The sequence below is a fragment of the Vulpes vulpes genome, chromosome 1 (genome assembly GCF_048418805.1).
Source record: "Vulpes vulpes isolate BD-2025 chromosome 1, VulVul3, whole genome shotgun sequence".
In the NCBI taxonomy this organism is placed as follows: Eukaryota; Metazoa; Chordata; class Mammalia; order Carnivora; family Canidae; genus Vulpes; species Vulpes vulpes.
Genome location: NC_132780.1, coordinates 154,745,271 through 154,763,799, shown reverse-complemented (window position 1 = coordinate 154,763,799; position 18,529 = coordinate 154,745,271). Strand labels below are relative to the sequence as shown.

General features: G+C 33.6%; 1 protein-coding gene across 7 annotated transcripts in view; it reads left to right on the top strand.

Annotated features, from left to right (window-relative positions):
• Positions 1–18,529, top strand: part of KHDRBS2 (KH RNA binding domain containing, signal transduction associated 2) — a 590,645-nt gene that overhangs the window by 184,427 nt on the left and 387,689 nt on the right. For all 7 annotated transcript variants that reach the window (XR_011996703.1, XR_011996704.1, XR_011996706.1 and 4 more), the window contains exon 3: positions 16,878–16,994. Coding sequence is in view for 2 of the 7 variants with exons in the window: in XM_025991110.2 (XP_025846895.1) it covers positions 16,878–16,994 (117 nt within the window). In the remaining 5 variants the exon portion in view is untranslated. The remainder of the gene's footprint in view (positions 1–16,877; positions 16,995–18,529) is intronic.

Below are 18,529 nucleotides of genomic sequence, written 5' to 3'. Positions count from 1 at the left end.
GAGTCACAGACACACCCAAGCAGTATAAACATTGGCCCATTTTTATTAGTTTCCCTGTCCCCAAGTCTTCAGAGTTGACACAAATGAGAATTTATTAGATGCTTGCATATGCAATAGGTTACAGTACAAGAAGGTAACTGAACTGAAGCATCCCAAATGAGTATGAAGAGTAGAGAGTATGATATTTTAAAATTGTCTTCAGTAATTGTATGGGGAAGAGTACTATTAGAATTGCTACCCTAAGATTATTGAATGTGTAATTTGGGATAAAGCATGAGTGTATATGAGGTGGATTAATTTTCTATTGTTGTGTAACAAACTGCTACAAACATAGTAGCTTAAGATAACACATATTTATTATCTCACAGTTTCTATGAATCAGAAGTCCAAGCATTGCATAATGAAAACTAGTTTTCTATTCAATTAGCTTTTGGCCAGAGTTTGTGTTTAAACCCCTTGTGATAGTGAGGATTCACCCTTGGGCTGGTGGGTCTCTGTGTGGTTTGGGTAATGCTTTCAGGTGTGCCCTATTTCTTCTCTGATTTGCTCTTGGAAGGGTGCAGCCTTGCCATGTTCATAGCGTTTTTAGCCAACAAAGTTGATTCTAATCCACAATCATAGAGTGGAAGTAACTACAGGATTAGTTGGTCCTAAACGTAGTTTGGGTTAGTAGTGCTCAGAGAGAAAGCAGGGCTTAAGTACAAAGTGATCTGCACTTCTCCCTGCAAGGACGGATGTTATTTGGGACAGAGAGTGGATAAGTACATGACTAAGAGTGTTGATGCACAGTGGAGACCTTGGTGGAAAGCAATTAAGAGGAGGCTGAGAGCTGTATGATATTAACAAAAAGGGACAGCAGCCTGAAGTTTGAGAGAAACGGGGAAAGATATTGCCAAGAAGAACCCTTTTGCTATCACAATAAATGCCAATATGAAAAGGTAAGAAAGATGCAAATCAATAAAATATACTTCCAAACTAGAAAAAAAAAAACACTAAAACATGTAAAAGGCCAGAAATCATAAAGATTAGAACAGAGCTAAGTGAAAAACAATAGAGCTTAAACAATAGAAGAATAAAGGAAAAAACAATAGAGAAAATCACCGAAATAAAAAATTAATTTTATAAAGGTTGGCAAAATTGGCAATTAGCTAAACTGACAAAAAGAAAAGGAGAGAGAGAGAGAGAGAGAGAGTTGAAGCTATTATTAAAATCAGGAGAGAGGGACACCTGGGTGGCTCAGCGGTTGAGCATCTGCCTTCAGCCCAGGGCGTGATCCTGGAGACCCGGGATCAAGTCCATGTCAGGCTCCCTGCATGGAGCCTGCTTCTCTCTGTGCCTGTGTCTCTGCCCCTCTCTCTTTCTCTCTCTCTGTCTCTCATGAATAAATAAATAAAATATTAAAAAAATAAAAAAATAAAATCAGGAGAGAAAATGAGAACATCACTATGGACCTTAAGTAGTAAAAAAGATCATGAAGGAATATGTAACAACTGTATGCTAACAAATTAAGTAGCTTCGATGAAATGGACAAATTATTAGAAAGATACAAGTCATCAAGAAGGACTCAGTAAAATCTGAGTAAAATTATGGCAAGTACAGATTAAAATTAGTAATTAAAAATTTTTCACAGAGAGTATCCCAGGTTCAGATTTTTCACTGGTGAATGCTACTAAGCTTTCAAAAAATTGATTTCAACTTTCATAAGCTTTTTCAAAGATTAGAAAAGTAGGAAACACTTCCCAGTCATTTTATAAAGCCATCATTCTGTCTATTCTAGACACAGGCAGCAAAAGAAAAATATATGGAATTTTCTAGAGGCAGAGAATCTTCAGTGAAATGCTACAAACCAAATCCAGCAATATATGGAAAGGATTGTACACTCTGAAAAAGTGGAACTAATCCTAAGAATCCAAATTGGTGTAACATCTTTAACAAGATCTATTAAGGGATGCCTGGGTGGCTCAGTGGTTGCGCATCTGCCCGGGATCAAGTCCCACATGGGGCTTCCTGCGTGGAGCCTACTTCTGCCTCTGCCTGTCTCTCTGCCTCTCTCTCTCTGCATCTCTCATGGATAAATAAATAAAATCTTTAAAACAAACAGACAAGATCTATTAATGTAATAATATATTATTGTAATTAATGAAGGACAAAAACATATGATTATCTCCACAGATGCAGAAAAAGTATTTGACAGAATCCAACACTCTTTCATGATTTAAACAACAACAACAACAACAACAACAACAAACTCAGCCATCCACCAAACTAGGATTATAAGGAATGTTCTCAATGTGAAAGAGGGCAACTGTGGGAAAAGCATAGTAAACGTGATATTCAGTACAACGGGAACTTATTCAACAATGAAAGAAAGAAGCAAAACATTAATGAACCTTAAATGAAATATGCTAAGTGAAAAAAATCAGTCACTAAAGACCATATATTGTATGACCCCATTTATATGAAATCTGCAAATCTGTAGAGACAGAAGGTAGATTTGTGGTTGTCTAGATTTAGGGATGTAATAAGGAGTAACTAATGGATGTGAGGTTTCTTCTAATGAGGAATCCAACATTCTAAGATTCAGTTTTGATATGGTTGTACATCCCTGTCAATATACTGTGAATATACTAAATGTGAATATACTAAAAAATATAATGTGAATATACAAAAAGTGAATTGCACATTTTAATGGATGAATTTTATGGTATGTGAATTATATCTTAATAAATATATTCAAAATATTCAAATCAATAGCTGACATTTTCTGAAGGAGACATGTCATATAATGAGGGCTGGGCAACCATGGCAATTTTAAATTTATCAGCCAGACTCTTAAGATAGGCTTTGGCCTATTGGCTTAAAAGAATCAAGTCCAAGCAGAGGAATCATTGAGTTTGAAATACTGTGTTTCTGTTTCTGCTATAACAAGTTTCCTTTCATTATGTAGTACCTTTATATTTCTAATACCACTAAATAAGTATGAAGAAGGACCTGAGATTTGAATTTCCTGTTTTCTTTTCTAACAGATGCTTATCAGTTTCACAGTTGAGGATTTCAGCAAGTAGGAGTACTACCTGTTATCGGGTGAAAAGCCACCTGAGTAGTCTGCTCACAGTACCCAATCTTTTAACCAACACTGATTAGATTGATGCGATCTGAATGAGCTAATCAAATTAACTCTCTTGTACTCTACTGCTAAATTTGTATTTATCCTTAGGGAATTAGGACATATCCTTTTAAAATGTTTAGGACTATCCATATTATATTCAAGAAAATACTTAACAATGTAATAGTTGATTTTTAAGCAGCCTAAACCTTGAAGAAACTAGATAACATCTAGGAAATAGAAAAGCAATTAGCTATTTTAAGTTGGAAGTAAATATTTGTTTGTTTTAAATATTTTATTTTTTAAAATGTTATATATATATGTGTATATATATATATATATATATATATATAGAGAGAGAGAGAGAGAGAGAGAGAGGCAGAGACACAAGCAGAGGGAGAAACAGGCTCCACACAGGGAGCCCAACGTGGGACTCTATTAGGGCTCTCCAGGATCACACCCTGGGCTGCAGGTGGCGCTAAACCGCTGCGCCACCGGGGCTGCCCTAAATATTTTATTTTTAAGCAATCTGTATACCCAACATGGTGCTTGAATTTACAATCCCAAGATCAAGATGTGCACACAAAACAAACTGAGCCAGCCAACCAGATACCCCTAAATGTGTATTTATAATGCAAGCTCGCTATGCTCAAAGAACTTAGTGTCATATGCTCCAATTCCCTATAGAATAGTGCCTGGCACATAGCAAATACTCCATAAGCACTTCTTAAATGATTATGTCCATATTAAGCATAAACTGTTGTATTGATTTCATGACATGACATAGAGAGGAACAAGTCCTGTTAAGAACAAACATCTGTAATTTAGACCTGTAAACAGCTTACAAGAGATACTTTAGAAATTCAAGATTCTATATGATAGCACTGTTATGGTTTATTTAAAGATTTTTAAAATTCTAAAGTATAATATAGCCAACTTAAAGTGTTATTTTAGTGATTATTTGAAAAGCCAAAGAAATATCTTTTAAGTACTAAAAGTGCCAAGATACACATAAAAAAGAGTTACGTTCGGGATCCCTGGGTGGCGCAGCAGTTTGGCGCCTGCCTTTGGCCCAGGGCGCGATCCTGGAGACCCGGGATCGAATCCCACGTCGGGCTCCCGGTGCATGGAGCCTGCTTCTCCCTCTGCCTATGTCTCTGCCTCTCTCTCTCTCTCTCTCTGTGACTATCACAAATAAATTTAAGAAAAAAAAAAAAAAAAAAGAGTTACGTTCCTACATGTCATTGTACTGAGTAAACAATCATCTACTTTTACAAATGACTGTATGACAATCCCACTGTATACTACTGTAGAAACTTTTATTCAGACAGTTGTACATACTGCACCAGTTAGTGTTTGGGTTTGAACTGTGGTTATAATTAAGATTAGGGCTGTTTATTAATGATTCTTTGCACTTACTGATAGTAATTTAAATGTATTTTTCCAAATAAAAATAACTTGAGCTTGGAAAAGTAGAGTCGTATAAATATGGCAAAGACGTGGCTCGGAAGACATTTAAGGATGTTCCACACAGAATGAAAAGTGTTTCAAACATGACTAAAGGCTCCTTAGTTGTCTGTGAAAGGAGAATGTGATTTACACTTTTAAGTGCTGAAACATAGTAAAGAATTATTTATAGCAGAACAAATGGGACGTGAATTCTATATGTGTTTAAAATTCTTAAATTATTTACATTATTAAAATTATTAAAATTTAAAATTGTTAAATTATTTATGTTACTAAAATTCACGTTCAGTCATTTTTTCAGTATATTCTCAAGTTTCTTTGCTGTTTCTGTAAAACACAGACTATCCTGTAAAATGACATAATGTCGGGTGATTTTTTAACCTAGACCATGTTATTTGGAAATTTCCAAAGACAAATACTGATTAAGCACAAAATATACCAAATGGCCATATTATAAAGGACTTGTATTTTTATACTTGGTGTAAATGGATTCTTCTTCTCCAACTATGTATGCTTCCTTCACATTCAAATACTTCCTTCTGAAAAGAGCAATCCCCAGTGGGATTTTGGGATCTCATGGCAAGCAAGACCAATTGCTGCTTATGTTTTTTATTTTTACTTAAACTCCTTTAGTTCATATATATATTGACATTTGCTGTTGTAGTTTGAAATGTGTAAATTCTGAGATGACATCTATTGTACTGATTGGTATTTTAGCACAGGGTCAAAATTCTTCCCAATTGCCAAATCCAATGATTTGAGATCCAATGATCTCAATCTCTAGGCTACCTCCATCTCTGGCCTCTGTGAAAATTATTGCTTCCTGATTTCTCCACCTCTTGACTTAACTGCTTCCATTCCTCACACCGCAGTCAGCAAGATGCCTTTAGAGTAAAAGTCATCCCCCAATTCGTTTCCCCCATCTTCCACCCGTTGCCAGCTCAGATGCTTCAAATACTTTACACTGTTTTTAACCTAAGAGCAAAATTCTCAACAGGGTCATAAGTACCTGAATATTTTTTCTATGTCTGTCTCCCTTCCAGCCACATTTCTTAGGGAAGAAATGGGAATTTCTTTCAGTTTATCAAACATACCATGCTCCTGGGGTTTTCTCACATGTTATTCCTTCTGCCTGGAAAGTCTCCATCAGAATTCTCATCTTCTACCTCTGTCCCAGCTTCCCATATATCCCATCTCTGCTTTGGTGCAGTGTCCCAGGAAAAGTTTTGGTGATTAAGTGATTTATTTTTAAAAATCTAGCTTTCTTTTGTTTTCCTCATCTTCTTGTATTCTTCCAGAAACTAGTCCTTTGCCTCTCCTCCTTATTTTCTTTTCTTAAAAAAAAAAATGCTCCTCAGACTTCTTTCCTGGGCTGCTGCTTCTTTTTTTTTTTTCCCATTATCCTTCTCCCTTAGAAATTTCTTGACTTTAAGTCACACATCTATGTAGAAAATAGCTAGACTTATATTTTCATACTTCTCTCTCAGTATCTATCCATATATAGCTACTAGATTTCTCCATTTGGAGGGCATCTGAAGTAGAATATACCACAAATTTCCCTCTAAAACTTTTGCTCCCATCTTCCACAGGTTTATTCATGATGCAGTATATTTTCAATCCTCTGAATGTAGACTATATTTTGATTACTAGTTCACTCTCCTTTCTTCATATTCCCCCAAATTAATTTCGGTGACCATTTTACTTTATGCTCCATTATCATTTATCAAGGTTACACCAACATCCAGTGGGCTCCTCCATCTTTAGTTTCTTTCCACTCCACTACATCTTTCCCAGTCTCTCTTTTTGAGCTTTTTAATGTCCCCCTTTTTGCCCAGCTTCTGCCTCCCTGTTCAAGACTCTGCAAAATCCTCAAACTTCCTAACTTTCCCAGTATGGGAGCAATTTCTTCTTCCTTTGAAATCTTGTAGCACTTAATGTACTTCTGTTATGGCATTTACCAGGTTCTTTTAAAATTTTTAACAGTTTATGTGCATTCCCTTTTCCCCCCCCCAAGAGTGTAAGTTTCCTGAAGGAAGTATTTATATCTGGTTCCCTTTGTATCCTCCATACATTTCACAAGTTCTAAATGCTAAACCAATGTGTTTAGTAGGCTACTGAATTGATTCCACCCTTGATTTTATATAAATATGTTTTTGAATAACATTTAGTTGTTGACAATTATTGTTATTATAGTTAATTGTTAATTCTAAAGTACTCTCTCTCCACCACCATTTTCTTGAATACTCATCATTGTGTATTATCTTAAATTGAAAGTAGCCTTCTTTAATAGAGTTCTCTGTAAATTCCAAGTGACACTATTTAATTTTACAGACATAGCTTGATATTTTTATGGTTGAATAAAGCTCTATATCCTTGCTCACCAATGTCCTTTCTTCTTTGCTGAGATGAGTACCTGAAGTGTTGTCGTTTCCTGCCTATTTACACAGGAAGAATATTTTTTTTGATCTGTAACTATGGTCTCTCTTTGTGAAATCTGCAAAAGTTGTTTAACTTTGTTTTAATAGTGACAAACGCAAGAGTAGAATACTAAAGGATGATTTAATATTGAATTCCCAAATACAGAACAGCAAGCAACTCTATGATTTCCTACTGATTAAGAGAGGATTCATACTCAAGTCAGAACTAGGATGGAGATGAAAATGGTGTTCAAATATAGAGATGTGAGGACAAGCAGAATTTGAGGATCAGGGAATGAGGGAGTTTAGATCCAGTTGTGGCATATGAAAGAATGGATGAGGCCAGCAGCAGGGACTAGTAGTAGTTCAGCCATTCTCCACAAGTGGCCCTTAGTGATTGACTCTGCCCTTCCATCACAAAGCAGATGTAATCTTAGTGCCCACAAAAAGAGAACTAAGGCCAGGTGAATTTCCTCTTCTGTGTAAGAAACAGAGCTGCTGGAATTAGTTTACAAACATTTCATTAGAAAAATGCTACATGTTAAAAAAAAGGTTTATTTCATACAAATATTGATGAAATATCATGAAGAAACGCATTAATCAAGAAGAAAGGGTATAAAGGAAGACTATAGATTCTGGGGTATCTGATACTTAGAGGATGAATTGGTAAACTGAAATACATATGTTCAATATTATTGAAGTTTATTTTCACCTAATTTTAAACTCTTCTTAGGTTTACTATGTTAAAAATGCCCCTAAAATATTTTTCTTAAAATGTCCCCAGCTTTATGAAAAGCACTTGCTTTGGCACAAATTATTATTTTGTAGCTTTACAAATCCATTGAAATGTGTTCTTTTGGTTAATATTACTTGCCATGAGTATTTTCTTTTAGAAAAAAAATAAAAATCTGATTAAAATTGCTAAAAAGGCTTTTTGAGTATAATAGTTATTGCAAAACAATTGTTCAGTGACTTAAGCATAAATGAATTTGACATACATAAATTTAATTTTCTTAGAACACATGTGGATAAAATACCTTCAAATTACTTGAAGATATTTAACATACTGAAAACACAGCTGTGTTCACTCTATTAAGCCTCAAGAATCTTAGAGGTTCCCAAGTTACTAAATTATAGCTAAATATTGAAGACACTGCTGTGTAGTGTTTCAGTTATTTTCTTTGTTTAAAAAAGACTTTCCTTAAAGAAAAGGTTAGAACCAACGGTTTTAAGTGAACTGATAATACACCTGTCATGCTTATGTCATTTGACTTTGTTTGAAGGAGGACTGGATATAGGATGAAAGTATAGGGGGAAAAATGTCTTACTGGAACAACTTTTGTATTGGCTATTTTCAGAATTTATTTTAAAGTAAATTTCCAAAAACTAAGCACAACGTAAAAAATAGTTACTAGCTTCAAGATTACAACTTATGTTTTAAAGTCTCGAACAAATGCTGTCCAGTCTTTGGGTGGCGGCACCTGCCTTTACAGAAGAGGCAGCCATGTGAGGAGATGTTTGTAAACATTTCTTCTTGCCACCACACTTGCTGTGAGATCATCCTTGTAGAGAACTTAGTGTCCAGCACACGGTGAGCCTTCAAAAATGCTAATTGTAGCAAGCAATAGTAGCCAATAATCATAAAATCATAATAAATATAAATAAAAATATTACTATAAAAATAAAAGAATAAGGGTTACCAAAGTCAAACTTCACTATGGATGTCAGACACTATTACAATCTCCTGAAAAAATAATAATCATGTAATAATAACAACATGCTTAATAAGATATAATTAACATACAGTGTTATATTAGTTTCAGTTTTACAACACATTGATTCAACAATTCCATACATTACTCAGTGTTCATCACGAGAAAGGTAGTCACCATCTGTCACTAGAGAAGGTTATTACAATATTATTGACTACATTCCCTAAGCTGTACTTTTACATCTTTATGATTTACTTGTTTTATAACTGGGAATTTGTACCTCTTAATCCCCTTTATTTCACTTGTCCTTCCCCACATCCCCTCTGGCAACCACCGGAGTGCTCTTTGTATTTAAAAGTCTGTTACATTGTTTGCAATGTAACAGACTTTTTTTAGATTATTAGATTTTTAGATTTTTTAGATTATTTTTTAGATTACACATATACATGAAATCATGCAGAATTTGTCTTTGTCTGTCTGAGTTATTACACTTAGCATTATATCCTCTAGATCCATCCATGTTGTTGCAAATGGCAATATCCATTCTTTTTTTTAGGCTGTGTAATATGCCCCCCCCCACACACACACATCTTCTTTATCCATTCTTCTATCATTGGACACTTGGGTTGTTTTCATATCTTGGCTGTTGTAAATAATAATGCAGTAAAAATAATATCTTTTCAAATTAGTGTTTTTGCTTTCCTTGAACAACCCACATCTATTGAGCACTTAGTGTACATGTATTATTATCTTTAATCTCCCCATTTACAGATAAGAAAAATGAAGCTAATGGGCAATTAATTAATTTAGCAAAATTCCCATAGCTAGTGAATTTACAAAACCATATCTGGCTTCAGAACCATGCTTTTAAGCATTATGCTCTACTTGTTCACTGATGTTGGGGCATTTTACTTATCCAAGTAATAATTAGGGGAAAAAAGTTTTCTGAGCCATCCCTCATTGTTGGCTCCAAAAACTGCAGATATTAGGGAAGTGATAAAATCACGTAAGCAAACTTAAAGTAGGATAAATAAATACTTGTTGCAAAAGCAAATGGTGGATTGTATATTTACAAGTTTTAAATACACATTAAAAGGACTGCATGTTTAAAATAATGTTACATAATTAATGTTACTCAGAAAAGTTCCTTTCCATCAGTTTAAGTTAAATCTCTGATTATATAACACCTTTATTCTGTTGGATATATCTGTTCTATTTCAAAAGATAAGAGTTATGAAAGAATTAAAAGGGATATCTCCCTTACAGTTTCAGACAATTGGTTTCAATTGGTCATTAGTTAGAAATGAAGCTACCGTATTGAAGAAATAGAAGTGTTGTGAAATGGGTCACAATAATCAAGGCATAGAACAGAAACTTCTCAAGAGTATGGCCCATATATATATATATATATATATATATATATATATATATATGTTGTCAATAACTGTTCTCATCCAGGAATGCGTGAAGTGCTGTCTCTTACTTTCAGCAATAAGCATTCCCAATGGAGACATCACTTTGAGTGCTTTGATATTTTTCTATTTGATGTTTTACTACTACCAGTAAAGGGGCAAGAAGGTTCTATAACAGAATATTAAAGAGAAGTTCAGTCAAAATTTACTCAACTAGAATTGATCTGTTTGATTTTTTAAGTTATATATAATATTTAACGCATTCAAAGAATATGTGTAATCGTCATGCAGAATAAAAAACAAAATAAAATGGATACTCATAAACCTCTAAGTTAAAGTCTAAAATATTACCTATTACTTTGACACCACCTGAATGCTTCCTTTGATCACATTCTCTACTATCCATTCCCAGACATAATCAAGATCTTGAATTTTCTGTTTATTATTACACCTGTTTTTTTGAGGCTTAGATTAACCACTTAAGCATTTATTCATAAATAAAATTTTATTAATTTTGCTCATTGGGTTTTATAAAAACAGTGCCATATGTCTAGAGCTTGAATTTTTCACTCAAATTTTTTTTTCTGGGATTTAATAATGAAATTTTGTGAAGTTACAGGTAATTTGTGTTCACTGCTGTAAATATTTTACTACTGATATGTAACAGTTTACTTAATCATTTGTACCAGTCATGATTCTGGAAGGAAAATAGGATCTACTCTGGACATAATATTATAATCTATAAGAACTAGCATGATGTTGGAAGAAATGAGGGTCAGGACCTTATGAAAGTTGCCACCCATGGACAGTGAATACTTGAGCCTGAAGCTTGCCAGAACCTAGAACTGGAAGCTTGGAACAGTCTGTGGGGCTCCTGTATCCACAGAATGGGAGCACATGTAGAAGTCAGTAAAACAGCCACGCTGGGCACCATGATTTGCCAAGAATAATGGACTCCAATTCATGTTCACTTTCTGGATCTCATGTAACTTCCTGTTATTGACAAAATCCACAAAAGGTAGCATATGTGGAGGGGGATCTGGGAAACACAGACATAGACAAGTGTGTTGGTATAGGGTTAACCTGACAGCATATCATTCTTGAATTGATGGCTTTTCCCCAATTATTTTTGCTCTTACAAGCTTTGAGACTTTTAATATTCTTGTAGATGTGCTAAGACTTCTCTACAGAATATGCCCAGTAATGGAATAGCTGAGACATAGGTTAAATATGTTTACAGATCTACAAGACAATGCCGAAATGGTTGTATCTATTTACATTCCTTTAGGCAGGGTGTATGAGTCTTTATGGTTTCATATGCTGACCAATATTTGGTTTCTGACTTCTTCATTTCTACCAACACAGTGTGTACCATCATCTTAATTTGATTTTCATTTAAATTCTAATGAGGTTGAAATTTTCATGCATTTTCTTTAGCTATTCTTTCTTCTGCAACATTCATGATTATATCTTTTATCTAATAAACTGTCTTTTCCTTACATTTTTATATTTGTTTTTGTAACCCCAATGCTTTATTGGTAACATGTATTCTAAATATTTTCAAATTTGTGACTTATGTGTTCCTCTTAAAATATTCTTAATTTTAATCAAACATTTATTTTACAATTAGCACATTTTTATGTCTTGTTTTAGAACACTTAGACATTATTTCCCTATATTTTTCTGCCAGAAATTTAAAAATTGTGCATTTCACTCCTAAATCTATAAGCCATCAATATTTATTTATTTTTTGTTATAATGTAAGAAGCAGTTTCATTATTCTTACTATGGATAGCCAATTATGCTCTGTATTAGACAGTCCCTTCTTTACTTAGGATATTAGATTCCTATTATTTCTGTAATAGTTAACACAAACTTATGACTTAAAGCAAAACAGATTTGTTATTTTACAGTTATGAAGGTTAGAAGTCTAAAATGGTTCTCATGGGCTAAAATTAAGGTGTCAGTAAGGCTGCGTTCCTCTGGAGGGTTTAAGGGAGAATCTGTTCCTTGACTCCTACAGCTTGTAGAAGCTACTCTTATTCTTTGGTTCATGGCTGCCTTCCATCTTCAAAGCCAGCAACTGCATTACTCCAACCTTGAACTCTGTCGCCTTTTTTTTAAATTTACAAGGACATTGGGCACACCTGACATCTTTAGGGGCCATTATTTTGCCTTTGTGCTTTGTACTGCTCCCTGTATCATATATTTTAACATGAGCAAGAGTCTGTTTCTGGATTCCATTGCTCTATTTCCTGTGTGTTCCAGGACTATACATAATCACAGTATCATAATTAATATAGCTTTACAATGAATCTTTGTATGTGATAAGCATAATCCTTAACTTGTTCTGCTTCTGAATGTTTTGGCTATTCTTGGGCTTTGACTTTTTCATGCAAATTGTACAATCAATTGGTGACTTGATCCAAATCCTGTTTGATTTTAATTAGAACTGTACAGAATCTATAGATATAATTGAAAATAATAGATTGAGACTTTCTATCCATGAACATAATCTATCTCTCAATCTATTTATATCCATTTGACAGCTTTATTAATATATTTTACATATTCTCTGTAAAAGTTTTGATGTTAAACAATTAAAATTATTCTTAGAAAATGTACTTTATTTTTTACTGGTGCTGTAAATGGTATCTCTCTCTCTCTTTGTAAAATTACTAATTATATGTTGCTGATGTACGAAAATACAATTGATTTTTTTATATTGATTTTGTATGAAACACCTTGCTAAGCTCTTTTACTGAATCTAATGATTTTTCTGAAATTACTTTGAGCTTTTTATGTATTTAAATTATATAAGCCTTGAGTGGTACTTTGTTTCTTACTTTTTGACATTTATAACATTTATCTTCTTCAATGGCTTAAATTTTCAGTGTTGACTAAAATAAGATTGTACATCTTTACCTTGTTTTTGATATTATTTCATTATTAAATATACAATTCTCACTGGGTTTTAGTAAGCTTCCATTGGGTTAAGGAAATTTCTTTCATTTTTCAGATGATGTGAGTTTTGTAATGACTGAAATTGAATTTTATAAAATTATTTTTTTAAATAAAATGTCAGCCTTTTTTTCTGTTCAAATAAAATGTTAACCTCCTTTTCTCCATTGCCAGTAAGACTTACAGTTAGAGATTATAAATCTTAAACTACCTGTGTATCTGTGATAAACACAACTTACTCATTATGTATGTCTTGTATATACAACAGGCCCTGGTTATGCTACTGCTTTGTTTTGTGGGTTTTGTTTCATGAGTGAATTTGCTTTATAAATTCGCTTTTCTGCTTGACCTTTCCTATCAGTTATATTAGCCTCTAACTGAGTAGAGGGATATTTCTCCATTTCTTTCTCTGGATAGTCTGCTATTAGCGCACAATCTCCAGAATTTCCTGGGTGAATTTCAAAACTGGCTCCCATACACAGAGGGCAAGGACAGACTGAGGAAAGAAGTAGGCTACTCCATATTGGTAGATGAAAAGTTAATGAGCAATGGAACTTATATATGAGGTTTGTCTTGGGTGGCTACAAAATGAGTAGATCTCAGCATAGAGACATTAATAGGATTCAGTCATGTATACAGCCCAGATGATCTCAATAACACATCATTCTTTCTCAAAGCTGTGTCCTTGAAGTGGCTCCTATTGTGGGATCAGTGGGCAGAACATAAATTCCAAGGACGAGGGTGGGGGTTAAGAGCCTCTGGTTGCCAAAGACCACGTCATGGGGTCAATAGGCAGTCACATCTTTCTCAGTGACTCCTCCAACATCTGCCTAGATTGGAATGATGTATTTCTTAAAAGTCTAGTGAGATTCCTTTGTCAACTGCCTGGGATTAGTATTTCTTTGCAGGACATTTAATAATGATATTATTTTAAAAACATTTATATGTTTTCAACTTTCTAATTTTTCCTCTGTTTCTAATTGAAGTACTGTTTACATATTGTGAAATGCTGAGGCTCTAGCATACAACTTGAGGAGTTTTGACAAAAATGTACCTATACATTTAGCAAAATATAGAATAATTCCATCACCCCAGATGTTTCCTTTTTGTCACTTTCCAGTCAGTCCAATCCTGGCCTATTTTCCATAGGCAACTACTCTTGGGAATTATAACACTATGCATGACTTTGGCCTCTAGAGTTTTGTATCATTGGAATCTAACACACACTTTTTTGTATCTAGCTTCTTTCACTCAATATAATTGAGAGGTACATCCATGCTGCTGTGTTAATCACTGACGATTAGCTTTCTATTTTTGTATAAACTTATTGATTCTCTTTGGATGGGCCTGGTTTATTTCTAGTTTAATGGTGATTATGAGTAAGATATCATGGACATTTTTTTTTTCGTGGACATTCTTATACAAGTTATTTTGTATTTTGATCCAGGATCCCTGGATCTAGTCCCACATAGGCTCTACTTGAGGAGCCTGCTTCTCCCTCTACCTATGTCTCTGCCTCTGTCATGTGTCTCTCATGAATAAATAAAAAATAAATAAAACTTTATAAATAACTGTCAATCCTTCCATTTCAATTATATCATTTTAAACTCCTAGCAGTGGTTGCTCTAGTAGTTCCACATCCTTGTCAACATTTGGTCTTTTTTTGTTTAGTAATTCTGATTTGTGTGTGTTTAATTATTGACTTGATGGAGTTTTTTATAGATCTACATATTAATCATTTTTTAAGTTTTTGTTTTAATTCCAGTTAGTAAACATTTAGTGTTATATTTGGATACTAATAATTTTTCAGATGTATGCATAGGGAGTATATTCTCCCAGACTGTGTCGAATTTATCTAATTCCTTAATGGCTTTTGGGTGAGCAAAAGTTTTAGTGAGTGCTGTTTGCTTATTATTAAGTAACCTTTCCCTGTTTAAATTTGCAAAGACATTCTTATAGGCCTTCTAACTAACATTCTTATAATTTTAGTTTTTATGTTCACATCTATGATTGATCTCAAAGTTTGCCTAAATCTGAGGTAGGACAGAAAAAGGTTTTTTTGTTTGTTTTGTTTTGCTTTATTGTTTGTTGCATATGAATATCTAATTGTTCTAGCTATTTGCTAAAAATTGCTTTTCAAATTTTATTGCTTATATACTTTTGTTGAAAATCAATTTACCTTCTATAATTTTTATGAAGTTTATGCTGTTCCATTTACAACAATCCACACTTCAGAGCAATATTAAATAAAGGTGGTGAGAACAGACATTTTTTAATTTATCCTAGATTTAGGGGAAAAGCATTTAGTCTATCACCATTCAGTAAGGTGTATTTCTTATTATAGGACTATAGACTTAAAAATATATATAAAAAGCCTCTGATTTAGAAGGCAGTAACTTAATTTTATTTATCTTTGTTTTTCACTACCCAACACAGTTTTTGGTGCATTCTAGCCCTTTGTATTTTTTAAATTAATCAGCAAATTATTATCCAAGTCATTTGCTGTGGTAATGTTCTTTTAGTAGCTGACAACATACTCTGATAACTGCTCCTATTTCACCTGTTTTTAACCATGTTTCAGGATGAATAAACAAATTATTTATCCTGAATAAACAAATTATTCATCCTGAATATTCATTATTCATTTCAAATTGAAAAACCTCCAAGAATTTCCTATTTAGAGAAAATGTTTTGTAAATATGTGCTATCAGTGGTGTTTTAAAACTTTTCTGTATATGTGATCACATCCTTTATTTACTGATCCTTAGAACAACTCCTTGACATAGAGAATGTATGTAATTTGATGAGTACTGGGTGTTGAACTCGACTGATGAGTTATTGAACTTTACATCTAAAACTAATGATGTACTATATGTTGGCTAATTGAATTTAAATTAAAAAAGAGAGAGAATGTATAACTGAAGAAAAATGGAATTGCTTTTTTTTCTGAATCATGAAATTTGGAATAGAATATTGTGGGCACAGATAATGCTTAACAAAAATAAATATTAAATTTTACTCTAAAAATCTTTTTAAGGGGTGCCCATGTGGCTCAGGCAGTTAAGCATCTCCCTTTGGCTCAGGTCATGATCCTGGGGTGCTGGGATCGAGCCCTCCATCAAGCTCTCTGCTCAGCAGGAGAGTCTGCTTTTCCCTTTCCCTGTCTCTGCTCTTGTTTTTCTCTCTCTCTCTTTCAAAAATAAATAAATAAAAATCTTAAAAATCTATTTAAAATGTTAACTTTTGTAATTTTGAAAGTGGAGAGTCTTTTTTTTTAATTTCAATAATCTGATTGGAAAAAGAAAAACCATAGTTCTTTCTCCCTAATTTCTTTCCTTTTTTTAAGATTTTATTTATTTAGTCATGAGAGACACACAGAGAGAGAGGCAGAGACATAGGTAGAGGGAGAAGCAGGCTCCAGGCAGGGAGGCTGATGTGGGACTAGATACCAGGACTCCACGAACACGCCCTGGGCTAAAGGCAGGCGCTAAACCTCTGAGCCACCCAGGCATCCCTATTTTCTTTCTTTTAGGTGATTTATTTATTTGATTATGTAACTACTATATGTGATATGTTCAATATATTATTGATTTTGGCAATCCTTTAAGAAGAGGCATCCATTTTAAAATGGATCTTAGACCAGAGGTCTGAAATAGTTTCATGTGTGTGTCTATGTGTGTGAATGGCATAACTCTATTTTGCATGGTAAAGTTTGAGAGCCCATAAACCATCATTTATTTTTAGTGAAAATTATTACTTTTTTTCTACTTTAAAACAGAATTCTATTGATTTTGTTTCCTAGTTCAATTTTGTGGGGAAATTGCTTGGACCAAGAGGAAACTCCTTGAAGAGACTACAGGAAGAAACAGGTGCTAAAATGTCTATCCTGGGCAAAGGATCAATGAGAGATAAAGCAAAGGTACTGAACTTTGAATTTGATATTTAACACAGACAGGAGGTTACCTGTAACACACGTGCCCAAAATTACAAGCACATCTACACAGTTCTCTTGTTATTTCCTATGATTTTCACCTTCTGGGACCACATTGTTGCACTCTCAGTCGATTCCTCTATTTCCATAAAAATCAATTACCCATCTTTTTCTTTTTTTTCCCTAGAACATCTAATTCTGTGTCTTTATTTTCTTTAGTCCTTTGTGTGGGTTGTTGTCAAATCTTCTCACTTTTTCTGTGTCCCTGTAGGATGTTTCTATATGTCTATGCTCATTCTCTTTAATTCCCCGTCTGAATCCCTTTTCTCTCTTCAGCTGTGTCACCTAATCACATCCATTGTATCATTCTCTCTTTTTATCTCTATGCTTCATTTCACTCTGAGCCTCTTACCGAAGCAATTTCAAATACTTATTTGCAAATCCAAGAGAATTCCACTTATTTTTGAAAATTTTCGGTGATATTAAACAACTCACCTGACCCCAAAAGAATAAATAAACTAAGAAATATATGAAATTTGATGTTCAAAATGATTTATTTCACATCTGAACTACATCATTTTCCCATTTTATAAAGTGATAGCAATTTTCTCTGTGTTAGAATTCATTGTTTTGGAAAAATAACCACCATTTATTGAGATTTATTCATAAAAGATCTTTTAGAATTCATTGAGAAAGGGTGGATATATTAAGGTAATATTATTTGACCAGGCCATGCTTTTCTGATTCGATATGTTACCATGGAAAATATTCAAAATATTCAAACATTTACTTCTGACTATAGAAATTACTTAGAAAATTGTTTAGGAGTTCTCTCTTTTAAGTATTAATGTGAAATCTTGACGAAAATTACAGTGGGAAATGTTACCGAACAGATATCTCCTAGTCTTATACTATGTACTTCATATTTGTGTGTTTTTATATTCTTTGCAATTTTGTAAGATTTAGATCAGTCATCATCTCCCTAATGGGGCTTTTCTGAAACTCCTGTGATAGGTTAAATCTTCTTATCACTTAACATATTTTTGAGATTTTCTGTTTCTCTCATTAAACTATATACTCCTACCAACCAGGGAAATATCCCAGTCAGCTTTGCGTAACCAGAGCATCTGAATAGGCGCTACATATCTTTCAAAGCAAATGGGTGTTTATTGTTTTTTCCCATATATTTGGATTTTTTTTTCCTGTTCACAGAGTTTTACATTGGATTCCTTTTTCCTTGTGAGTATGTTAGGAACCAGCGTAACTATTTGAAAATCTAGTTGGAAACAAATTTAGTTCTATTAAGTTTCCATTAGGTATAATTTACTGATATTAGCTGTTACTTAAAATCCAGCTTCTCATTGATTACCTTTTAGGTGATCTATCATGCTTGTCTATGCTTCAAGTATTTTCATTGTTCCTTTACAAAATGAAGGAAAATGAGAACATTTAATAATAATAATAATAATGTACTGCCTATAAACTACATTTTATAGAATCTAGATAAGACCTTAACTGCCAAG